General features: G+C 38.2%; 1 protein-coding gene across 1 annotated transcript; it reads left to right on the top strand.

The window, feature by feature from the left end:
- Nucleotides 1–27,101, top strand: LOC141283790 (uncharacterized). The gene is made up of 4 exons (XM_073817104.1): nt 1–162; nt 12,310–12,489; nt 12,564–12,699; nt 24,859–27,101. The coding sequence occupies exons 2-4, from the start codon at nt 12,312–12,314 to the stop codon at nt 25,388–25,390; spliced, it is 846 nt and encodes a 281-aa protein (XP_073673205.1). The 5' UTR covers nt 1–162; nt 12,310–12,311; the 3' UTR covers nt 25,391–27,101.
- The last annotated feature ends 288 nt before the right edge of the window (nt 27,102–27,389 follow it).

Here is a 27,389-nt window from a genome sequence, read left to right as displayed (position 1 = left end):
CATAGTGTGCATCTCAGGGCTCACGCACGCTCTTCGTTTAGCTAAACCTAAAGATTACTTTGCTGTTTATTGCATTTCATTTAGGGTCCAACTTTTTCCCTAGAACTGGAAGATGAATCCTATTTCTTAATTTGAAATCTCTCAAGCCGGACTGTCTTTACAGTAAGTTATTTTCATGTTTTAGTGCTATTATGACCTGTAATGCTGCAAACCTTATTGTAATTTTATGTAAAAAAAAATGGATTTTTGTTTTATAAGAGCACTTCAACACCCGCTGCTTTTTCTCAGCTGTGCGCACAAAAGCTTTTTTAACCGGAGACTGTCATTGAAGCTCTTGATGTGTGTGTGGGGGGAAAGCAATTTTTCTCATTATTATGCCTTTGTAACGAACTTGACCGTTAAACGATTTGATTGAGGATGAGGAATATATTTCAGATGGTCGTAATGATCGCTAATTAAAACAGGTATATTAAAATGGTTTTTCTGTCCTTGCTGATATGCATTTATGATTGAGACTAATTGCTCTTCATGGCCTCTTCAAACATAATACAATCTGCTGCTGCTGTCTTAGCTGATGAGTAATATGCACTGCTGAAAATAACACAGAATCAAGTCTCATACTCGTTTATAATTTTTTGTTTTGGAATTTTTCATGCTTTCAGGTCCTTTCTGGTTAATATTTGACAGTTGTGAATGAGTTCAGGTTAGCATTAAATCAGAACTGACCCTATTTGCTTGCACCTGGTATTACTGTGAATGATTCATCAATGCACATCATTCCAAAGAATACAATTTTAAAAATCAAATAAAGCTCCATTATACTTTTTCATATCCGGTCGTAATGCAGAAGTAAAATGGATTGTGAAGGCTGTTGATTTTAATATATGTCACTGGTCATATGTGAACACAAATCTGAACTGTTCTCTGAGATTAGAAAAACAAAGATTAGCTTTGACTTAATCATTAATAGAGATTCCATATGTGATGTGCAAAGGCATGAATGAGCTGGTCTAAGGTAAATATTACCACAGAGATCTAGGGCCTCATTTATAAAACTTTCTTACGCACTGATTTGATCTTAGAGTGCTCGTACGATCAAATCCACGTCAAAGTACAGATTTATAAAAACCGTCTTTGACGTGGAAAAGTACTTATCTCCACGTCAGATTCCAGCTTGGCGTACGACCGTTTCCTTGTGGTAATGCCTGGTATTGCAGATAGTTCAGCCTCACTATAATTTGATTTCTTGCGCTCCTTTTTACTTGCCATTGTCACAGAGTTTTTGCTTTAGGAATGAGCTCATTTTATATGTTAATTAATTAAGCAGGGGCGTTTCGACGGCGGAACATTCAGCTGCACACACTGCAAAAAATGCTTTTCTTACTTAGATTTTTTGTCTTGTTTCCAGCCAAAATATCTAAAAATTCTTGAACCAGGAAGGATTTTCTAGACAAGTAAAAATTTGTGTCTTGTTTTTAGTAAAAACAAGTCAAAATTAGGTGAGTTTTTGCTTAAAACAAGCAAAATAATCTGCCAATGGGGTAAGAAAAATAATCTAGTTGTCTGCTTGAAATAAGATTTTTTTTCTTACCCCATTGGCAGATTATTTTGCTTGTTTTAAGCAAAAACTCACTTAATTTTGACTTGTTTTTACTAAAAACAAGATAATATTTTTTACTTGTTTAGAAAATCCTTCCTGATTCAAGATTTTTTAGATATTTTGGCTGGAAACAAGACAAAAAATCTACGTAAGAAAAGCATTTTTTGCAGTGCACAATTCCATGATCATTTGTGATTTATAACCGAATGACTGGCGTACGCATGGATTTCGTGTGTACGTTCGTTTCTCTGAATCGCTCTTACGATCAAATCAGAAAAGTTCTTAGATAAAATCAAGGATGGTTTCTACGCAAGTCTTTATAAATGAGGCCCCTGGTATGAGAAGAAGGGAGATAAAAAGAAGGAGGGACATTTTACTGCCACAAACATGTTAAAGGAGACACTGGATGCAAAATTCACTTTTACATTTTGAATGTAAATGTGTTTTAACGTAATGTGGACGCAACCACCCTTCAATGCTAAAAATTAATTCACTCTTTTTTTAATCACAAAAAACCTAAACAGTTTCAGTTATCAAGCTGTTTTTTTTTTTCTTTTTCACACCCACGACTGCTAACGGACTGTCCCGTATTTGCATATTCCCGCCCTTAGTCAGTTGTACGCTGTCCGCTATTTAGTGTTTTGTAGCTGGATGTGAAAGTGATTTTGTAGCTGGATGTGAAAGTGAACATAAGAGTCTTCATTTTTACCCGACATCAAAGCCACTGATGACACAGTAGATAAGTTTTGTTTTTTAAGGGGAGACACTGCAGGCAAAAATGCTGTTTCTTTCATGCACCTGTCAAGTTTGAGATTTTTGGTTTTTCATAAAGTGTTTTTTTCAGACTAGTGGGAAGAAAACATCCAAAAGACACTGTTAAGTGTTTCTTTTATAGCACTTTATCTATTATTGTCAATAGATTTCAAATACAATCCATATTTTTAAAGGCCGTTTTCTCAAAATGAGTTTTTTCTTCTACACTGAGCCATTAATCTCCACTTCGCTAGCACTTACACACACGAAACTTTACATTTTTATTCCTGTCTATATCCTAAAGTTTTTTTACAGAGGGACTTGTTCTTATATAATTTGCTTGATTTTAACAACATGTTATTCCCCCAAAAATTAAAAACTTTTCTTTCTGTCTGTTCAGTTTTTTTTTTTTTTTTTTTAATTATGGAGTGACAAAATAAGATATCCAAAATCCCCTCTGTAAAAACATTTGACTCTAATATGTCAAAAAAAATTTACAAGAATGCACCTGTAACGGGTCCGCTTAGGTGGGCTCGAACCCAGGTCTCTGGTATTGATGTGAGGAGTGTTACTCCGTGAGCTAACTCTCCGGCAATGGAACCCAATGACAGAAGAACCAGGAAACAGGTGTTGTTTCAAAAGTAAAATAATCTTTACTGATGCAGTCTTTACAAAAACAACAGGGAAAGCTGAGCTTTCACAGAACAGGGAAAATAAAACCGACACGAGGGTCAAAAACAAAACTAAAACTGTATGCAAAACTTGACAAAAGAACTGGGCAAGCCGAGCTTCCACAAAACAAAAGAAAACATAGACTTAAGTATCAAAAACAGAATAACAAGGTCCAACCTTAACTCGGGAACAAATGACTGCAGAACTGAAGGCTCAAGACTGAACACAAAGACATGGATCAAGCACTCTAATATAGGGCAATACACAGGTGAAAGGAATAAGCACTAATTGGAGAATGATAACAGTATCTTTTGGGGAGAAGGTGCCATCTAGTGGCCAGGAGAATACTGGGTCAGTGATCCCATAGAGAGTGCCCTCTGCCACTCTGGAGAGGAATTGCAGACCAAGGAAAAGGATCTTTACAGTAGCCCCCCTACTAGGAACGTCTCCTGACGTTCTCTTGGATGCTTCTCTGAAAGTCTGAGATAAGGGTTGGGTCGAGGATATTACGAGCAGGAACCCAAGACCGCTCCTCAGGTCCGAAACCTTCCCAATCCACAAGGTATTGAACTCTCCCGCGGACACGACGGGAGTCCAGCAATCTGCAGACTGTGTATGCGGGCTGGCTCCCAATGAGGCGAGGTAGAGGAGCAGGCTTGCTGGCTGGGGAGAGAGTAGAGCAAAGAACAGGTTTTAAGCGGAAGCAGGCAACTGAAGTCGATAGGAGACTGGGTTGATCTTCTTGAGAATCTTAAAAGGACCAATATAACGTGGGGCAAGCTTGCGAGACTCCACTCGCAAAGGAAGGTCTCTGGTTGAGAGCCATACTCTCTGCCCCAGGTGAAGCGAGGGTCCTACTCTTCGTCGACGGTTAGCCTGTCTCTGTTGCTGCCGCATAGCTCTAACAAGGGCAGCCCGTGCTTTATGCCACGAGCGACGACACCGCCTGACCATCTGGGTGGCTGCAGGAACATCAATCTCTGACTCCTGTCCAGGAAACAGAGGGGGGGGGGGGGAGAAACCATACAGACACTCGAATGGAGACATGTTTATAGAGGAGTGATGCAGGGTGTTATGTGCAAACTCAGCCCAAAGTAGATGAGAACTCCACATAGACTGATTGTCAGCAACCAGGCACCTAAGAGTCTTTTCAATATCCTGGTTGACCCTTTCTGTCTGGCCATTGGACTGGGGGTGGAAGCCAGATGACATGCTGATGGAAGAGCCGATGATCCGTCCAAACTCTTGCCAGAACCATGAGGTAAATTGTGGTCCTCTGTCGGAGACTATATCCTGGGGAAACCCGTGAAGTCTGAACACCTGCTTCATAAGCAGTTCAGCAGTCTGGCTAGCTGAGGGGAGTCTAGGCAGAGGTAGGAGATGACACCACTTAGAAAATCTGTCGACGACAACTAAGATGACAGCGTTACCTTGAGATTGGGGTAGCCCGGTCACAAAAATCCAAGGAGATATGCGACCAGGGGCATCTTGGGATGGGCAGAGGGTGTAGTTGCCCCTGAGGGGGGGTCCTAGGTTCCTTGTTCTTGGCACAGGTAGAACAGGCAGCAACAAAAGTTCGTACATCCCTTTGCATTTTAGGCCACCAGAACTATGAGTCTGTAGGTCTTAGTGGTTCCTGGATGCCAAGAGGGGAGGGAAGCATGCGCCCACTGCAGAACTTTAGAGCGAAGAGGTTTAGGGACAAAGAGACATCCCGGTGGGCCGTTACCTGGATCTGGTTGATGTTTTTGCGCTCTCTTAACTGAGATCTCCAGGTTCCACTGGATAGGGGCTACAACTCTAGATGCTGGGACAATAGGCTAAGGCAAGGTTCCTCCTCCCATGGCTCGAACTGCCTTGAGAGTGCATCTGGTTTTTGATTCTTAGAACCTGGACGATAAGAGACCACAAAGTTAAATCGATTAAAAAAGAGAGCCCAGCGGGCTTGTCTGGCATTTAACCTCTTAGCCTCCTGGATGTAGGTGAGGTTCTTGTGGTCAGTCCAAATAAGAAATGGGTGTCTGGCCCCCTCTAACCAGTGTCTCCATTCCTCTAGCGCCATCTTGATGGCCAGTAGCTCCCTGTTCCCAATGTCATAATTTCTCTGTGTTGGGGTGAGCTGATGAGAAAAGAAAGCACAGGGATGGAGCTTCTTATCGTGTTTACCTCTTTGGGACAAAACTGCTCCAACCCCAACATCTGAGGCATCTACCTCTAGTACAAAGGTCAAATCTGGATTAGGGAGGGTCAGGATTGGGGCAGACGTGAAGAGCCGCTTAAGTTTCTTGAAGGCCTGATCAGCTCTACCTGTCCACAAAAAAGGCTTAGCAGACTTCTTGGTTAGTGCAGACAGAGGTTCAGCCACAGCACTGAAGTTTCTAATGAACCTTCTGTAAAAATTGGAAAAGCCCAAAAAGCGCTGTACGTGCTTTACAGTTGTGGGCTGGGGCCAATTCAGAACGGCTCGAATCTTCCCCTGTTCCATCTGGAGACTGCCTCTGGAGACCCGAAATCCAAGAAAGGAAACTTCAGGGACATGGAACTCACTCTTCTCCAGTTTCACAAACAGCCTGTTCTTAAGGAGCTGGGTTAGCACCTGCCGGACCTGCGAAACATGCTCATGATAGGTGCGGGAGAAAATAAGAATGTCGTCCAGGTAAACGAACACAAAAATGTTGAGCATCTCTCTGAGGACATCATTAATAAGTGCTTGGAAAGTGGCCGGGGCATTGGCCAGGCCAAAGGGCATTACCTGATATTCGTAGTGGCCAGTCAGGGTATTGAAAGCCGTTTTCCACTCATCCCCCTCCCTGATTCTGACTAGGTGGTAGGCATTCCGGAGATCAAGCTTAGTAAAAATGGTAGCTTCTTGGAGAATCTCAAATGCTGTGGACATGAGGGGGAGAGGGTAACGGTTCTTGATGGTTATCCTATTCAATCCCCTGTAGTCAATGCAAGGGCGAAGTCCTCCATCTTTCTTTCCCACAAAGAAAAATCCCGCCCCTGCCGGTGAGGTGGATGAACGAATGAACCCATTGTCCAAGGATTCCTGGATGTATCTGTCCATCGCTAACCTTTCAGGACCAGAGAGGGAATACAGTCTTCCTCGAGGTGGACACATTCCAGGGATCAAGTTAATGGCGCAGTCGTAGGGTCTATGGGGTGGTAGTGTGGCTGCTTGGGTCTTGCTAAAAACCTCTCTGAGATCCCAGTATTCATGGGGAATGTCAGATAAATTGGGACTGTAGGAAGGAAGTGTGGTAGCAACAGGTTTCATTCTTGAAGCAGCCATAATTTTGGATGAGCAGGTCTCGAGATTGGATGCTGGTAGTTCCTTAGAGTCTCTGGACGAGAATCTAGAAGGTGTCGTTGACACTGAGGATGATTGGCAGTGGGGACCATCTAAGATCTGGCATCCTGTTCCCCACCCCCTAACAACACCTTGAGTCCAGTCGATGAGGGGATTGTGCTTAGCTAACCAGGAATAACCAAGAATAAGTGACTCAAGTCAATTAGGGACTCAAAGTTAGGTGCCGGGTCTCGGAAGGCCAACTCATCCTTTATCTCAGGGGACAAGGCATGATGGTAGATAGCTTTCAATGCTCTTTCATCCCACCCGCTTTCTGTAGCCAGTGTACGAAACTCTATAGTGAAGTCTGCCACACTTCGGGTACCCTGGGAGATGTGAAGAAGTCGGTGATCTACCTCCCCTTTGCTTGCTGGATGGTGAAACACCCGTTTCAGCTCAGCAATAAAGTCACTGCAGTTGGTTGTTAGCAGAGAGCCCTGGTCCCACAAAGCTGAGGCCCAGTCCAAGGCTCTGCCTGTTAGGAGAGTTATAACATAAGCCACTTTGCTGTTCTCAGTAGGAAAGCTGCTGGGTTGGAGCTGAAACGCCAAGGTGCATTGGGTGATAAATCCACGGCATCGCTCAGGATTGCCATCAAATCTCTCTGGAGCAGGTAACTTGGGCTCTGATGTACACATAGGGCTGGCTCGCTCAAGAGGACTAGTAGATGGATGTGTCACTTGAGTGGAAGAGGCTTGGGACTGCAGACAATAAATGAAGGATCTCAGTCAGCACCTGGTCATGACGTTGAACAGTGGCTGCTTGGTCTGAGAGAGCTGCCAGGATGCGATCGACATTAGAAGGCGGTGAAGCTCCTTCTGCTGGGTTCCCTTCCATTGGTTCAGTCTTGCTGTAACGGGTCCGCTTAGGTGGGCTCGAACCCGGGTCTCTGGTATTGATGCGAGGAGTGTTACTCCGTGAGCTAACTCTCCGGCAATGGAACCCAATGACAGAAGAACCAGGAAACAGGTGTTGTTTCAAAAGTAAAATAATCTTTACTGATGCAGTCTTTACAAAAACAACAGGGAAAGCTGAGCTTTCACAGAACAGGGAAAATAAAACCGACACGAGGGTCAAAAACAAAACTAAAACTGTATGCAAAACTTGACAAAAGAACTGGGCAAGCCGAGCTTCCACAAAACAAAAGAAAACATAGACTTAAGTATCAAAAACAGAATAACAAGGTCCAACCTTAACTCGGGAACAAATGAAGGCTCAAGACTGAACACAAAGACATGGATCAAGCACTCTAATATAGGGCAATACACAGGTGAAGGGAATAAGCACTAATTTGAGAATGATAACAGTATCTTTTGGGGAGAAGGTGCCATCTAGTGGCTAGGAGAATACTGGGTCAGTGATCCCATAGAGAGTGCCCTCTGCCTCTCTGGAGAGGAATTGCAGACCAAGGAAAAGGATCTTTACAGTGCCACCGAATACACAAAAAAAACAGAAGAGAGAAACAGAAACAGAAAATTCAGAAAAAAAGTGGAATGTAAACTCAGAATTGCAAAATGTAAACTTGCAATTGTGAGGAAAAAAAAAGAATTTGTTGTTTATATCTTGCAATTATTTATATTCTGTAAAGTCTGAATTGTGAGACAAAAAGTTACATTAATTTTTTCTATTAAACACATGGCAGATACAGGCTTCCATAATAACCAGTTTAACGATGACCAGGATTTTAAGTCACCTTAAAAGTTTAGCATCATGCACAAAATATTATTATTATTATTTTAGCAATTTACAAAATAATTTAGGCTTGCAAATACTTACATTCAAAAAATGCTGGGTTAAAAACAACCATTTCTGGGTTATTTGGCAACCCAGCGCTGGGTAAATATTGAACAGAACACATGCTGGGTTTTATACATTAACCCATTTGTTGGGTTGTTTTTTGACACAGTGCTGGGTCAGTCAACCTTAGAGTATATCACTTATGTTCGTGACTTGTCTTATATTCATATTTGAAAACTTACATCAAAAACAGCTTACCTCCTACCATCTGAAGAGAGGGGCGGGATGAGGAGTAGCTCATTATCATTTAAAGAGGCATGCACCAAAACGGCTTGCTATGAACAGAGCTGTTTTTGACAGGGTAAAAAGGGTGATTATAACATTTACATGCACATTTAAATCTGTAGAAGCTTGTTTCTTCCACAGGGTTAAAAAAGGTAATTGCAACTTTTTATCTCACAATATTTCTTGCAATTCAGAATATATAGCTCACAATTCTGTCTTTTTTGCTTATAATTCTGAGAAGAAAAGTCAGAATTGTGATGTAAACTTGCAATTCTGAGACGAAAAGTCAAAATTACCTTCTTTATTTTTTTTAATGGCAGAAAAAACAGAATTGTGAGATATAGAAACAGAATTCAGAGAAAAAAAATGGAATATAAACTCAGAATTGCAAAATGTAAACTTGCAATTTTGAGAAAAAAAAGTAAGAATTTGTTGTTTATATCTTGCAATTATTTATATTATATAAAGTCTGAATTGTGAGAGAAAAAGTCACATTTATTTTCCTTACAGGCTTTCATAATAACCAGTTTAACGATGACCAGGGTTTTAAGTCACCTTAAGAGTTTAGCACTATACACAAATTCTTATTATTTTAGCAATTTACAAAACATTCAAAAATGCTGGGTTAAAAATAACCATTTCTGGGTTATTTGGCAACCCAACGCTGGGTAAATATTAGACAGAACACATGCTGGGTTTTATACATTAACCCATTTGCTGGGTTGTTTTTTGACACAGTGCTGGGTCAGTCAACCTGTTGAAGTATATCACTTATATTCATGACTTGTCTTATATTCATGTTTGAAAACTTACATCAAAAACAGCGTTACCTCGTGCCATCTGGTTTGTCATTTAAGTTTCAAACCTACAAGTGCATAGCGCGACCGCAGCTGCAACAATGGTGCACTCCTATTATAGTCAGTGGAGCACACGTAAACTTTACATATAATAGCAAAGTCGTGTTTCAGCCCTGGTATCCAGTTTTAACCAGTTTGGCGCAGACTATCCAACGTCGGGTTAGACTGACCCAGCACTGGGTAGGTATATGAGGGGGTTCATCATTTATATTGACAGTAAAAATTAACTGGCAGCTGAGTTACAGAATAACTACCCAGCACCTGGGTAAGAAATATGAAAAATAACCCAATAAAACCCAGCATTTTTTTTAGAGTACATATATTTCCTGCTGTCCTTAGAGTTAAACTGAACTGAGGATCTTTTATGTGACTATATAAACCTAAACAGGACAGTGAAAAATGCTTTACTTAATCTGTTATGTATCACCAACCCCAATCGGTTACACCAAGGCCAACAACATGTGATTAAAGACCAGGCACCGATAGTTTATTTGTAATCAATTACAAGCTAATAGGGCCGATGGAACAGAGAGATTTAGAGTTTTATCGGCAGCTCCTCTATTTTGCTTTATTCAAGCCCATTACTCATTCACAATGACCCAAACAGGCTGAAAGCAGCTTCCTCACATTTGACTGATGAACGCTTGGGAGGAAGTGCTTCATCACAGCTTGTATCTCTTATCCTGCTGTGGCCACTGTCTGTCTCTCGCAAATCCTCGATGTCAGAAATGCCTGTTGTGTAAAAGCATTCTTCTGACCATGTTACATGACTTTAAAAACTTGTATAATTAATGGATGTTTAAAGGATTAGTTCACCCCAAAATGAAAATTACCCCATGATTTACTCACCCTCACGGCATGATTTTTGTTATGGATGAATGCACTTTATTGAACTTGCTTTGGACTGATGAGGAGAAACACTCGCCTGTTATCATGTTAGAGCTTGAAAGAGCCAGGAGATTTTTTAATATAACTCTGATTGGATTCATCTGAAAGAAGGAAGTCATATACACCTAGGATGCCTGGAGGATGAGTAAATAATGGGCTAATAATGGGCTTTCATTTTTGGGTGAACTAACCCTTTAAGTCATGTAAGACTTAAGACTTAAGACGTTTTACGGAAGACCAAAGTGTATTAATTTTCTAATCTTCACAGAAGCCTTTCACTGGTTACCCTCTGTAGTGCTATTTTATTTGTTTATATATTTCACACATTATTATAGTATTTATTCAAATGTATGTCCTTAATAGCGACCTTGAAGAAACAAAGTCACTTTAAACACGGCAACTGCCAATATTAATGCTAAATTAATGGTCAGGTCTCATTGTTTTTAGCAAAGAATGATAGTACAGTGTTTCCAACTATTCAGCATTAAGAATCTCTTTAGCTGACCCAGTTGTCAAAAAGCAAATGGGGATTTGAGTGAATGAGATGCTTTGAATAATTATATTCTCTTGGCAAGTGGGATGGATGTGCTGAATATGGTTGTGCATAACAATGGAATGAGTAACAAAGTCAAGCTTGACATCCCAGAGAGCCCATCGAGAGAATATACTACACTGAATATGAGTGAGTGAGTGTATATGTAGGTGTATGTGTTTTCCCCAGTGCTGTTATGTTAGGCCTACACATGGTTTATATTTTGGATTATGTATTTAAAAGACATTTTGTATATAATGATTTTTTGCTGATTTTTGGTTTGATTGTTTTATATGTGCATGGGTAGTGTGCTGATGCATTTCATTAAAGACAGACCATGGAGATATTGGATAAATAGCAATCGGGAAAAATTGTGGAGACTGTAGGAAGTCACACTTTTTAACTAAAGTTCTAATCACATTTTTGTTTGCATATTAGCTGGAACACCCAAATTTGCACAATTTATTATTGTTGGTATTATTATTTGGACTTAATTTAGGCCTACAACCATTATGACCGACCGATGTTGTCATGTTTCCAGTTGTGTCTTGTGTTTGAACTTTTATGTTGTAGTCCTTGTCTTCTGAGCTTCCTGTGTTCATTTGTAGTCCTTTTTTAGTTTATTTTGGCTGTATCCGAAATCGCCCCCTATACCCTTAAATAGTGCACTATTTGAGGGGACAGCCATTTTAAGTGGTGTTCGAAACCATAGTGAACGTTCCCGAGTGCACTCATTCAATCCCACAATGCACCGCAAAAACGAGTGTACAACCGATGTACACTCAACAGCTAGAGATAACCCATAATGCACTGTGAGAGTCGCGCGCCGACTGAATTCCCGCGTCTCGCCAGACGATGGCGCCCGCAGCTGAATCATCCATCCATTCGCTTGTCCACTGCATAATACAGCATACAACACGAGTACAAATTCGTTGTAAATTGATTATTAAATTGTTTAACCAGGGTTTATATGTAAACTCCTTGACATAGTTCAAGATAAATCCTTTAATCTAACTACTCGAACTGTCCGTTTTAAATGAGTGTTAAACAGTAAGCAATACTATGCAAAAGCGGCAGTCCTTCCGGTGCACTCAGTGTCCGAATTCACTCACTCGTTTTCACTCAGTCCTTCAAGTGGACTGAATGAGTGGACTAATGTAGGGAATAGTGAATGAGGGTATAGGGGGCGATTTCGGATACAGCCTTTGATTCCTTGCCCTTGATTTCCCCCCAGGTGTTTCCTCGTTCTTTGTTAACCCTTGTTTACCCAAAAATGCAAATTCTGTCATTAATTACTCACCCTCATGTCGTTCCAAACATGTAAGACCTTCGTTCGTCTATGGAACACAAATTAAGATATTTTTTGATGAAATCTGAGAGCTTTCTGACCCTGCATAGACAGCAATGCAACTGACATATTCAAGACCCAGAAAGGTAGTAAAGATATAAAAACTATATTAAAATAGTCCATGTGACTCCAGAGAGTCAACCATTATGAAGCTATGAGAATACTTTTGTGTGCAAAGAAAACAAAAATAATGACTTTATTCAACAATTTCTTCTCTTCAGTGGCAGTCTTTATGACGACTTTATTTTGTGATATTGCTTAAATATATTAACGAAACATCATCATCAGGCATGCGTCGTGGAGACTGGTTGCCATGGCCCGGTGAGGCTCAGAGACGAGATGAGAAAAGGGCCGAAGCCAGACTGGCTGAGGGTCTGCAGAGACTCGACCAGGCTAAACATTACCATCTCAACACACTGACCAGAGAGCAGCGCAGACTTCACAAAGACCTCATCTCCATCAAAACAGGTGTGTGACGGATTAAATGTCTGTAAAAGAAGCTAGAGCATTTAACAGATTAAACTGTATCTCTTTCTTGTCAGGTAATCCCTGGAAAAGAGGACTCCACAGTTTGGGGCTACGACCCTCCAACCATGATGTTGGTCGCCCTGCTGCATCCTACAAGAGGACATTATTACCCATCATCCCAATGGCAGGCAAGGAGGTAGACAGTCACAGGTGAGCCTAGGTTTTCTTTCAACCTGGTCTCATGACAAAATGTACCTGTGGGAAAATTTCCGCAAGATGAGAAATACGTATCAATAAGTACATATCACTGCAGTTTCCAAAAGAAAAGTCCACTGAGTCGTGCTAAAAGAATGTTTGTTTTTTTGAGTGGCGCTATAACTCTAATGATCCGTGACATTTAAAATAACATACCAACTGCACTACACCTAAACCTACCCGATAGTATGAACAAAAGTGAATATGACGTAAAAGCGCAATCGCAACCCTGCTGAAAAAAAACAGTTAAAACCAGCCTAGGCTGGTTGGCTGGTTTTAGCTGGTCATAGCTGGTCAGCAGGCTGATTTTAGAGGGGTTTTGACCACCAGCTAAAACCAGCCTGACCAGCTAAAAACAGCTACTTACAGCTTTCGATCTGTCCACATACTAAGTCCAATTCCGTGCCAATGAGCTACCGAGCAAGCTTTTGTCCGGAAAGCTAAACATGTTCCCTGCTGAAAAAAACCCCAGCTAAAACCAACATAGGCTGGTCTTAGCTGGTTTAAGCTGGAAGTAGCTGGTTTTAGCTGGCTAAGACTAGCCTGGCCAGGCTGGGAAAGTGTCCAAAAACCCTCTAAAACCAGCGTGCTGACCAGCTAAAACCAGCCTGGTTGACCTAGGCTAGCGTAGGCTGGTTTTAGCTGATTTTCTCAGCAGGGGTGCTGTAATCATAACTGTATATGACAACGATTACAAGTGTTCGTTGTTTTACTGCCACTTCATTTCTGTTGGAAACTGCAGTGATTCGTACTTATTGGTTCCAGGTACATTTCTGTCATGTTAACAGTTAAATATACAATATTCACTGAAACCAATACATGAAAGAATCTCAACTATATGGTAAAAAACTGTATGAAAAAAAACAGCTAAAACCAGCCTAGGCTGGTTGGCTGGTCTTAGCTGGTTTAAGCTGGAAGTAGCTGGTCTCCCAGCCTGGCCAGGTTGGTTTTAGGCAGGCTGGGAAAGTGGCCAGAAACCCTCTAAAACCAGCCCGCTGACCAGCTAAAACCAGCCAACCAGCCTAGACTGGTTTCAGCAGGGTAGTGCAAATATTTTGTGCAACTATGGTATTTAAATATTAAATACTTTCAGGTATTTTTATCCAATCTACATTCATAGCTGGATTCAACAACTCTATATACTTCAGTCAGTGACGCCCCTGATAGTTCAGAGAAAGCGTGATTTGCCAAGATGAAGCTAATCTCTTTAGTGCCTCATTATATAACATGGCTATCAAGCTTGTCTTCTCCTGTATCCCAGCTGCAGCCATGGCATGTACCCCACTCTGCAGTCAGGCTGGGCTTGGCATGGATTTCAACAAGGAATGAGAGAATTTATTCCACTTGATACTTGACACAGCACAACTTCAAACAGAATGTGGAAAATGAATCCGTTGCAGTTAGGATCTCTGCTTCAGGGTATGATCCTAAAAAAGGAAGCAAGACGCCTCCTACCCATTCTATAAATGTTTGATATTGTATCTTAGACCCACTTTGCATTCAAGAAGTCTTGTGTAGGAATATGTTTACAGTTAAATGAGGCCAAAACAAAATATCCCTACCATCCCTGAAATACAGAACTTGTTCTTGGAAATCACACGCCTCTGTTGTAAATGGCAAAACGTATTTGCCGTGTGTTTCAGAAAATTTGTAAATGCAAATGACATGAGTTTAAGGGAGGACTCAATGTTTTTTTTTTTTTTTTTTTTTTTTTTATAAAACGCATAGGGAGAAGAGCAGCACTTTGTAATAAGTACTCTGAAGGATGTCTGGCTTTTGCATCTAATACATGGCTGCTTATTGGAACACCCATTTAGGTGGCAACATACAGGCATTTTTTAAATCACAGTGTTACCTTAATAACAGTGTTAGCTTAATAGGTGTATGGCTTTCCAAAGCATACCCATTCAGTTAAATTTGCCACAAGTTAACTTCATTCAAAGTAACATCAACAAGTGACATGATAGCTCATGAGCTAAATTTCAACTGTCCCAGATAAGGGTATGAATACTTATGCAATGGAATCATTTAGGTTTTTTATTTTTAATAAATTTGCAGATATGTTAAAAACCTGTTTTTTGCTTTGCCATTATGGTGTATGGAGTGTAGATTGATGTGAAAAATTTAACATAAGGCAGCAACATAACAAAATGTGAAAAAATTATGGGGTATGAATACTTTCGCAAGACACTGTATATTCCATATGGAGTTTACTAAAAGGCATGAAACTATAGTCTTAGTGCAAGTTGAGGGTTTAAAAATCCCTAGTAAATTGGTAAAACTTGCAGTGAGGTCTTAGTAGTTAAGATTGGTTAACTAACATTAACTATCAATGAGTGATACATTACCTTCTGTCTGTCTGTTTTGTCTCTCTGATAATGAAAATATAACTCTTCGTTGTTAGCTCAGGTTCATTAAATATTATTAAAGGGGTCATCGGATGCAAAACTAACTTGCCCATGTTGTTTGAACATTAATGTCTGTTGGCAGTTTGTGTACACAACCACCCTACAATGATAAAAATCCACCCAGTGGTATTTTTTAATCTTTAAAGGTAATATCCCCTTTTTAAAATCAGGTCATTCTCAGCTTCTTGTCGTTGTGACGAAACTCAGTTGATTGACATGAGCGCCTTACCTTAGACCCACCCTCACCGAGCTGAAACAGTCCGAATACGATTGCCGTTGTGTGACTCAGGTGCAGGGGAAGACTCTAATTGAGCGATTGAGGTGTTCTGTTGTTGGATGTAATAATGAACATAGCAGTAGTCATTTACTCCTGACATCTGAACCGCTTAAGAGGCAGAGGACAACGTTACTTTTGTTTTTAAAAGGAAAGCGTCGATCCCGATCTACATATGCATCTATGTTCGTGTGAATCATTCGTGATGCAGCTTCACCCGCAGCAAAAGTGAGTATAAGGGTTTTTTATGCATCTTTGCAAATGGGCTTTCTTAATAATGTGCTTGTTGGCAAGTTTCGCTGATAAACGCGGCTAAATGCTAAACATTAAAGCTCATAATCCCTCAGCAGAGAGGGGCGGGGCAAGCAGAGCTCATTTGCATTTAAAGGGGCCATGTAATAAAATGAGCTGATATTTTGCAGAGCTGATTTTGACAAGGTAAAAGAGTATTTTTTTACACTACTATTGAGAATTTTTAACCAAAGTATATTAGAGACTTTTCATTAAGACCCTAAAGAATTAAATGAGCTTGTGGAAAATGGGCATCCAATGACCCCTTTAATAGATCCTTTTGATTTTAACTGTCTTCGTAAATGTTACAAATTAACATTTACGGTTGATCAATGCTTTGGAAGTATTTGTCAATTGTTACCTTTTGTTAACTAATTTAATTAACTAATGTTAATAAATGTGACCTTATTGTAGCGTTATCAATAAATTACCTCAGATATCACAATATGTGCTGATCACAAATACTGCATTTGACTATGCATGCAAAAATTGTATACATGTCAAAAATTAAATTACCTTGGGCTTAAAGAAATAGTTCACCCAAAAATGAAAATTTGCAGAAACTGTATTCACCCTCAAACCATCCAAGTTGTGGATGAGTTTGTTTCTTTATCAGAAAAGAAACTTGCTCACCAATGAATCCGTGCAGTGAATGGGTGCCGTCAGAATGAGAGTCCAAACAGCTGATAAAAACATCACAATAATCCACAAGTGATCCACACCACTCCAGATCATCAATTAACATCTTGTGAATCAAAAATCTGCGTGTTTGTATAAAACAAATCCATCATAAAGGCATTTTAACTGCAAAGTTAAACACTGCTTGTTTGAGGTTTGAATTTTAGGTTTGAAGTTAAAAAACATCTTAATTATGGATTTGTTTATTACAAACATGCATCTTTTCACTTCACAAGACATTCATTGATAGACTGGAGTGGTGTGGATTACCTTGATGTTTTTATCAGCTGTTTGCACTCTTATTCTGACGGCACCTATTCACTACCGGATCCATTGGTGAGAAAGTGATGCAATGTTCATGAAGAAACAAACTCATTTACATCTTGAAAGGCCTGAGGGTGAGTAAAATTTTAGCAAATTGTAATTTTTGGGTGAATTATTCCTTCAAGGGGAACAGTCTGTGAGGAAATAGACTAAAATGGTCACCTTCCACAATTGATCCAATTTGCTAATATGCCTGTAATCTTATTAAAGATTAATAAATTGCGATAAATCCCTTGCACCCTTAACCCTTAAGCTCTCCTTGGGGTCAGGCTGACCCCACTGGAGTTTTCCTTCTTTTTTTTATAAAGTTCCCTTAATCTCAGGGGCATGAGACTCTGTGACTTTTCCTAAATAATCAATCTAAAAACACAAAAAAAATCCGGACTTAATTCGGTTGTTCTAAAGGTGTGTAAAAAAAAAATTTACCGTTTCCTCTCCTTGGGGTCAGATTGACCCCACATTGAAAATGAATGGGAAAAGTAAAAAAAACAATTTTTTTTCATTTCGTTTGTCCAAAAAAAGTAGTAAATCCAGTTTAAATCTAAAATAATTAACATTTAAATAAAGGCCTGGTCCTACAGCATAAATTCAAAGTGGAACGTACTTTCTATCTCACACACACACACACACACACACTCACACACTCACAAACACTCACATGTGTGTAATTGCAACAGGCAGCATTTATATAGAAATTGGCATAAAAAATCAACATATCTGCTATAAATCTGAAAATGTTCATACATAAATGAAAGACTGGTACTAGAGCACAAATGCAACATGGAACATGCATGTTGACTCTCACCCACACCCACACCCACACACACACACAACTCTACACAAACACATCACACACCATGCCCCTGCCCCTAACACACACACACACACACACAACTCTACACAAACACACCACACAGCACCCCCCCCAAACACCCCCCCCCCCCCAAAAAAAACACTCCCCCCCACACCCACACACACCCACTCACACACCCACACACTCACACAAAGAGAGAGAAGAGAGGGAAAAGTGCAGATAAAAGAAAGATGAAAGACAAAAATTCAGCAATTCTAAAAAACTAAAATTCTACGCTTTTACAAAAAAACACATTTTTTATTTATTTTAAAATGTTGAAATTTATATATTTACAAAATATATATCATAAAGTTGTGAGGAGAAGTTGAAGCATGAAGAAAAATAAAGTGAAAATGAAATTAGTCCCTAAGGGCCTCTGCTGGATGTATGTGGTCATTGCACTTTCTTTCTTTAACTATATCTTCAAAAGTTTTTCCACTAACCTGTAGATGGCAGTACTGTATCCCTAACACATAGAGCAATGTCCAAAAACAATTTAGATTAAATTTAGATCATCATTAAGGTGATTTTTTTATTAAAATTTAATTTTTTATAAGCCACTTGGTGGCGTAGTTGAGTAATTGTGCAGTAAATGGGTAAAAAAGTACAAAATATCCATGAAAACACAGCAGAACTGTAAAGTTGAGAAGTAAACGAAAAAAATGATATATAGTTTATAATATTAAAAATGTATAATTCATTATGGAATCACACTTTCAATCCTTGGGGTCAATCTGACCCCAAAGAAAGTAAAGATAAAACCTACTTAAGGAGAGCTTAAGGGTTAAAGCATTTCAAAAAAGCAGCATTTGGTCTGCAGGCCACCAGTTGAATAGACGTATTCTATGTATAATAAGGAATTAATGTATTATGTAAATACATACATTAAATATTCATTAAGTAGCATTTGATTCTGCACAGGCAAATTGTTATGATTGTGTGAGATTATGAAATTATGTTTTAGCATAACAGGATGATGAATTATGCGCTGTATGAATGTGAATGTGGCGTTGAGGGTCTTAAATGTGTTTTAAATGTTTGTGTGTGTGTGTGTGTGTGTGTGTGTGTGTGTGTGTGTGTGTGTGTGTGTGTGTGTGTGTGTGTGTGTGTGTGTGTGTGTGTGTGGTCGGTTATGTATGTGCATGAATGCTTTCTTTGCGCAGTGATGGGCATCTGTGATTGAGGGGATTTCCTCAGTTAACCGCACCAGTGAGTCTGATAATGGGATAATCACATACACACACAACACCATCCAACCTCAAACACATACAAATGACTTAGTAAAAGATTTATTAGGTTTTAGCCCCCTAATATGTTCATCTATTAATATATTTACACTATCTGCCTCTCGGGTTTTTCTTTTCTCTGATTTTCAGGGAACACATTTAAAGAGATGAATGAATGAGAACGAGGCAGGAGGTCACTATAAGATTTAAAATGCAATGTAGTTAGTGAACCAAAGAAATTGGGAAAGGCCTTGGTCGTCTAACAGTTAAAGATCCGGGCTGCTAATGAGACAGCTAGAGAAATCTCTCTCCTGCTTGTGCCCTTGAGGAAGACACATCTCAGGTTGCTCCACTGGAACTGTCCATTCAATTAGTGAACTCAAGGTTGCTTTGGATGACAAGCATCTGCTAAATAGTGAGGAAGACACAAGAGAGACGGAAATAGACAGTGTTTTGACCGTCTCCCTCTCCCACAGTGCACCGTCTGCACTTCCTGTAACATCCACTGCAGCCTCCTTCTGTCTGTCTGTTTTGTCTCTCTGTGGACCTGAAGGGAGGTTGGTGGTGCTTCGTCTTTATGCTTGTTAGGCAGACAGCCTGTAGGCGACCAACTAGTGCCTACTGCACTTTACTTCCCCTTATTTCTTGTTTTCCTTCGCTCTTTCTTTCCTTCTGATTCAGTCTCTGACAGAGACACTCTGTCTTTTATTTTTGCTTCCTCTTTTCATTCTTCTTTTCTCTTGTCTCCCGTCTTTTCCTTCGTTCTGTGATACTGGACATTTTAGCTGCCCATTCCACATAACATCAGACCTGCTTTGGGTTTTATTTTGTTGTTTGGATATATATATACATAATCTAGGGGCCATGATTACATATTGAAGCGTGCCCACAATAAAAAAAAAAGAAAAAGAAAAATCCTTTAAAAATCTATCACAATGAAGTACCAAGTGGGTAGAAATATAATCTCTGTACTACAAAAAATGTCAATTATTTTCAAGAAAAGTTTCAATTTAATGACTGTAAAATGTAAAGTAATTACATTTAATAACATTTTCGTTACACATCAAATACATGTGCATGTACAGATGTTAATCAGTATTTTCAAGGTGTTTCTATGGAAGCCTGTTCCTGTCACTGAAATTAAAAGGTTTTTATCTCACAATTCTTTTTGTTTACATTCAGACTTTTTTCTTAGAATTGTGAGATATAAACTCGCAATTTCAAGTTATAAAGTTAAAATTGCGTGATATAAACTTTAGATCAGAATTTTTTGTTTATATCTCGCAATTTTGACTACTTTTCTCAGAATTGTAAGTTTATACCCCACAATTTTGACTTTATAACTCGCAGTTTCTAGTTCATATCTCACAGTTCTGAGAAAAAAGTCAGAACATTGAGAAAAAACTGAATTGCGAGATACAAACTCCTATTACAAGAAAAAAGTCAAAATTGTGAGTTTATATCTTGCAGTTCTGTCTACTTTTCTCAGAATTGTAAGTTTCTATCTCACAATTCTAACTTTATAACTTGCAATTGCTAGTTTATATCTCACAATTCTGAGAAAAAAGTTAGAACTGCGAGAAATCAGAATTGTCAGATACAAACTCGCATTTACAAGAAAAAACGTCCAAATTGTATGTTTATATCTCGCAATTCTAGCTACTTTTCTCAGATTTGTAAGTTTATATCTCACAATTCTGAGTTTATATCTCACAATTCTGAAAAAAAGTCAGAAATTCGAGGAAAAAACTATGAATTGCAAGATGCAAAGTCACATTTACGAGAACAAAAGTCCAAATTGTGAGTTTATATCTCGCAATTCTGGCTTCTTTTCTCAGAATTACAAGTTTATATCTTGCAATTGCTAGTTCATATCTCACAATTCTGAGAAAAAAAGTCAGAACTTTGAGAAAAAAACTCTGAATTGCGAGATACAAACTCTTATTGCAAGAAAAAAAAAGTCCAAATTGTGAGTTTATGTCTTGCAATTTTAACTTTATAACTCGCAATAGTTAGTTCATATCTCACAATTCTGAGAAAAAAGTCAGAACTTTGAGAAAGAACTCGGAATTGTGAGATACAAACTCCTATTGCGAGAAAAAAGGTCCAAATTGTGAGTTTATATCTTGCAATTCTGGCTTCTTTTCTCAGAATCGTACATTATATCTTACAATTTTGACTTTATAACTCGCAATTTCTGGTTCATGTCTCACAATTCTCAGATTTTTAAGTTTATATTTCACAATTCTGACTTTATAACTTGCAATTTCTGGTTCATATCTCACAATTCTGAGAAAAAAAAAGTCAGAACATTGAGAGAAAACTATGAATTGCAAGAGACAAACTCGCATTTACGAGAGAAAAAGTCCAAATTGTGAGTTTATATCTCGCAATTCTAGCAACTTTTCTCAGATTTTTAAGTTTATCTCTCACAATTCTGACTTTATAACTCGCAAATGCTAGTTCATATCTCACAATTCTGAGAAAAAAGTCAGAACTTTGAGAAAGAACTCGGAATTGTGAGATACAAACTCCTACTGTGAGAAAAAAAGTCCAAATTGTGAGTTTATATCTCGCAATTATGGCTTCTTTTCTCAGAATTGTAAGCTTATATCTTGCAATTCTGACTTTATAACGTGCAATTGCGAGTTTATATCTCGCAATTCTGACTCCATTTCTCAGAACTGCAAGTTTATATCTCGCAACTCTGAGAAAAAAGTCAGAACTTCAAGAAAATAACTCAGAATTGCGAGATATAAACTTACATTTATGAGAACAGAAGTCCAAATTGTAAGTTTATATTGCGAGTTTATATCTCACAATTCTGAGAAAAAGTCAGAATTTTGAGAAAAAACTCAAAATTGCGAGATACAAACTCACATTTACGAGAAAAAAAGTCCAGTCTAGTGTCAACCTGCAACAAATTTACAGTCTCTCTCTGAGCATTTGCGACTGCTGTCTAGTGCGGCAGGTTGAAGAGATGAGGAGGGGTGTAAGATTTACTGTTTACCTCAGCACTGTCCTGACATGACCGTAGCCAGCCAAATCAGTGCTTGCTGGATATGGACAGCAAACTGCTGCACAAGACTGCCATGAAGCCAACGTTCTCAGCTGATCAAAACATCCGACTTCATGCTGTGTCAGTCATACTGTCATAAGAAACTGAAGTGAACTTCAGTTATTGAAATGAATGCGTCAAACTGTCTTTTTAGCTATGTAATGATTTGTTAGCGGTAAGTTGTTATGCAGAGAGAGGATGTATAGGACTTGTCTAAATGTTCTCCTAATTGAACGACAGAAAAACTGAAGCTGCTAAATGAATGACAGTAGAAGTGAAAGAAGATTTTGACATTGAAAATGTTCTGAGTATCACTGTGGTGACATTACCAGCATTCTGTTGAATACGGCAGTATTTCTGTGCCAAAATCTAGAAAACTGCCACGTTGTCCACTTCCTACAGAGGCAGCTGTCTTCTGTGGCATCATCCTGACTGAACAGGAAGTTAATAAGCAGACCCAGACTGAATTTGCTCGCTGTTTTTGCACAGATTTTGGTAAATTTATATCACACAATTCAGAGAAAAAGTCACAATTCTGACTTTATAATTTGCAATTTCCAGTTTATATCACTCGATTCAGAGGAAAAGTCGCAATTCTGACTTTGTACCTCGCAATTACGAGTTTATATCACTCAAAGTGGCAATTCTGACTTTATAGCTCACAATTTTCAGTTTATATTACTTCATTTAGAGAAAAAGTCCCTATTCTGACTTTAGCTCACAATTGTGAGTTTATATCACACAATTCTGAGAAAAAGTTGCAATTCTGACTTTATAGCTCGCAATATCCAGTCTATATTATGCAATTCAGAGAAAAAGTCGCAATTCTGACTTTATAACTTGCAATTTCCAGTCTATATCACACGATTCAAAGGAAAAGTCGCAATTCTGACTTTATAGCTCACAATTTTCAGTTTATATTACTTCATTTAGAGAAAAAGTCCCTATTCTGACTTTATAACTCAAAATTCTGAGTTTATATCACACAATTCAGAGAAAAAGTCGCAATTCTGACTTTATAACTCATAATTTCCAGTCTATATCACGCAATTCAGAGAAAAAGTCGCAATTCTGACTTTATAATTTGCAATTTCCAGTCTATATCACACGATTCAGAGGAAAAGTTTATATTACTCAATTTAGAGAAAAAGTCCCTATTCTGACTTTATAACTCAAAATTCTGAGTTTATATCACACAATTCAGAGAAAAAGTCTCAATTCTGACTTTATAACTTGCAATTTCCAGTCTATATCACACGATTCTGAGAAAAAGTTGCAATTCTGACTTTTTAACTTGCAATTTCCATTTTATATCACACGATTTGAAGGAAAAGTCACAATTCTGACTTTATAACTTGCAATTTCCAGTTTATATTACTCAATTTTCAAAATCTCTATTTTTTATAGCCCACAATTGTGATTTTATATCACACAATTTTGAGAATAAGTCACAATTCTAATTTGTTTTGTTATTAATGTATATATTTATTCATTTATATATACTGTGAAAAGTCATTTACTAATTATCACTACTAATGACTGTGTTTGAAACATTATAGCTGTAGTAGCCATTAGAGAAAGCACGCGCTGTGGGTTACCATGGCAATGCACGTTGTGTTTACTTCAGACGCCACTAAGCTGCGCCTGCGAAAAGACACTGAAGTCTCTATGTGGTTTTGTTTCTCCTGATAATTCAGGTATGTTTTCATAAAAAGTGAATATGTGTGTTATCATGAATGCAAAAACATGCGAGTACACATTTCCTATGTGTTTGAAAACGAATAGCTTGTTTACGGTGGTTAACTGAGTAGGTCATTTAGATGAAAGTAACTTAAAAAATGTAAGTTACTGAAAAGTAAGTTAATGAAAGTAACTCAGAAAATGTTAATGAATATTTGTTAGAGTAAGTTAATGTATGTAATTTATGAAAGTGATATTGGTCAAGTGTAACCGTTACAATTTAAATGATAATTTGTTAAATAAAAGACGCATGATGTTGATTGAGTTTAGTTCAATGTTAAATGGTTATATATAGAGGTATTTACAGAGAAAAATGAAAAAGATGGTTGACTGAAAGAATTTGAAGTGTATTTTGTGTCATACTGATAGATATACAGAATGTATAAAGATTAGATGTATTAATGATAAGAGTGTACAGATTGTACAAGTATTTGAAGCCTTTATTGTTGTAAAAAAAAAAAACAATACAAAAGAAGGGAACAAAACTGTATGTTTTATTAAACATGATTTGTGAGGATGCTTTTGCTATAAAGAAAAGGTTGTAATTCTGACTTTATAGCTCGCAATATCCTGGTTATATCACAGGATTCTGAGAAAAAGTTGCAATTCTGACTTTGTAGCGCACAATATCCTGGTTATATCACATGATTTAGAGAAAAAGTCACAATTCTGACATTATAACTCGTAATTTTTTAGCTAATATCACGCAATTTTGAGAAAAAGCTGCAATTCTGACATTATAATTTGCAATTTCGAAATCATATCATGCAATTCTGAGAAGAAGTTGCAATTTTGACTTTATAACTCACAATCATGAGTTTATATCACGTGTTATATCACGTCTGAGATTAAAAAAAAGTCATAATTGTGAATATAAATATCGAAATTCTGTCTTTATAGCTTGCAATTTCACATTTATATCTCACAATTTGGAGAAAATTTCACTATCTTCACTCAATTCTGAGAAAAAGTGTGTTTTTATGCTCAAAATTTGCCAAAGCCATGAAGCCAAGGAATAACTTATTAGCATCGCCCAGTTCTCATATATGCCATAAACTACATCTTATGGAGGGAGAAAGCTAATTTCTCAGTTTCAAGTCATATATTCTGTCAAAATTTTAGCAGGGAAGATATACGTCACATAATTAACTGATTACATCATTGTGAAGCCAATTAGCGTTGTCAGGATGTCTTTTTTTGCATGCTGACTGCTGACTTTTACACTTTAAGTAATTATTTCTATCTTTTCTCAATCTCTCCAGGTCTTCACTACATGCTCGTGTTCAGGAGTTTATGAGCAGTGGGGAGAAAAGGGCAGAACACTCCTCTGAGACGCTCTGCCTGCCGGACCTAAAACGGCAGCCTGTCACCTCTCTAACTGCTACGAGCACAAATACAGAAAGAGAGGAGAGCAAGGAGAGAGAGATGGATGGAGAACAGGACAGAGACAGAGATAGAGAGGCACTCATGGAAGTAGGGGAGGTAGTGAGGGACAGAGAAAAAGACAGTCAGAAAGAGAGGGAATGGATATTGTTAAGGGAGCGAGAGAAAGATAATGAAATAGGTGCTGAGATAAATGGGAATAGGTGCCTGTCCTCTTCCGTATCATTCCCCTCTGAGATACTGGCTCCGGATGGACATTTAAGAACAGTTCACACGTTACCAAACTTCGCCCAGGCACTGGCCGAAGCACGAAAAGCAAGATACATCAGATACCGAGGACAACCGCTGTGTGAGCGTGAGCTCACTATCCGTGAAATATTTGCTCGGGATTCAAGAGCTCCTGCTCACTGAGACACTAAATCAAAGGCTCTTGACTGGATTTGCTTCAGGTCCAGAGTTTCCATTGAAAACAAATTGCGACTAAACACAGCGGCCATAGTTATACGCATTGTGCTATGTATAATTAACGATCTGTCCTGGATGTTCTACTAAGAACTGTTCACATACTCATACTTAAAACCCAAATGCTTTGAAGCAAAAAAAAAAAAAAAAAAAAAGCTGAATCCGTAGCCTTTCAAATGTACTTTATTTGATAACATGTAAAAATGCAGGAGCTTGACACATGCTTACTAGCAAATTTCATCTTTGTCCAACGTCTAAATTGACTGTAATTTAATTTACTGTAATTTCCTTTTTTGCTTTTCAATATAATGTTTACTTTTCTAAAATGAGACAGTCAACAAATGTGACCCTGGAGGCCGCAACCTTCGTAATGAGACACAGCTACTGCTAAAAATACAGCTAAAATCTGGCAGGAAGCACGTACTATGCTATGCACACTATGTACGCAGTATACTTTGGGCTTAATATTATGTGCTTTTTCTGCTTCTGTGCCAACAAAACGAAGGTGAAATGGAAACACGTACCGTTATACAACACATAGTCATTACACAAATGCCTTATAAACAAACATATCTATGGAAGCTCGTTTCCACCACTGAATAAAAAAAAAAAAGGTTAGTGCGACTTTTTATCTCACAATTCAGATTTTTTTTCTCAGAATTGCTTGATATAAACTCGCAGTTGTGAGATATAAAGTCAGAATTACGTGACATAAACTCACAATTCGGACTTGCAACTGCAAGTTATAAAGTTACAAGTTCTAAACTTGCAATTCTGAGAAGAATTGCGAACAAGTCCGATTTTTTTTCTCAGAATTGCGACTTTATTTCTCAGGATTGAGAGTCATTATCATGTTATTCTGAGAAAAAAGTCAGAATTGCGAGATGTAAACTCACATTTGTGAGTTATAAAGTCAGAATTGCGTATATAAACTGACAATTGTTAGAAATAAAACCAGAATTGCATGATATAAATGCACAATTCAGATTTTTTTCCTCAGAGTTGCATGATATAAACTCGCAATTGCAAGTTATACGTAAAGTCCCAAGTTATAAACTCGCAACTCTGAGAAAAATTTAGATTTGCAAGATATTGCGAGACAATTCTTACTTTTTTCCTTCAAAACTCACAATTGCAAGTCTGTATGACATAATTCTGAGAAAAAAAGTCAGAATTGCGAGATAAAAAGTTGCAATTACTTTTTTTTTTTTAAATTTAGTGGCATTCCATAGTTATCCAAGTCAGTGCTAGCTACATTAAACTGTATTATATCCTTACAGTAAACAATAACAGTAATTCCAACATAGTGTGAATGCACCTTTTATTATTTGCATTTGCGGTCTGTGATTCCTAGACCAGCGACCCATTTTGAAGTCAGGACTCACCAGCTGAGATCCACAAAGCTAAAACAGACAAACCAAAACACATGCTACAAAATCTTCCTGGTTCTTCCTCTATTGAAAACCGAAACAAACAAACACACTTATAATTTCCATTTAGGCCTAGATGTTTTATATGATATATGTTAATAACTGTAACATGCTTAATTAGAAAGGCATTACAAGTACAAGCACCTTATGTTTATTTATAATTAATATCTAAATGAAACAAACCAGTTTAGGCTGGTTTAACATGTTTTTTATCAGCAGCAGTTATGCAAATAAAAAATCAATCAACAAAGCTGCTTTGTTTTGCATCTTCTGTCAGATTCTCTGTGTAAATTCATAATCATTATACATCACCTCATCAGTAGTGCTCTTCTATAATTATGAAACTGACCATCATATCACATTATCGCCCTCTGCTGATGGTCACCTTTGCACAGTGTTGTGGACTAACAAATTACATGTCATATTACGCTTATAGGGACGCGTCGCGTCGTACGCGTAAAGGAGGTTTTTGATTGGTCAGCTAGGTGGCTACGTCAGAATTCCGCGTTGCAGTGGCG

The sequence above is a fragment of the Garra rufa genome, chromosome 13 (assembly GCF_049309525.1).
Source record: "Garra rufa chromosome 13, GarRuf1.0, whole genome shotgun sequence".
NCBI lineage: Eukaryota > Metazoa > Chordata > Actinopteri > Cypriniformes > Cyprinidae > Garra > Garra rufa.
The sequence above is the reverse complement of the archived record's forward strand: the minus strand, read 5'-3'. Positions and strand labels throughout refer to the sequence as shown.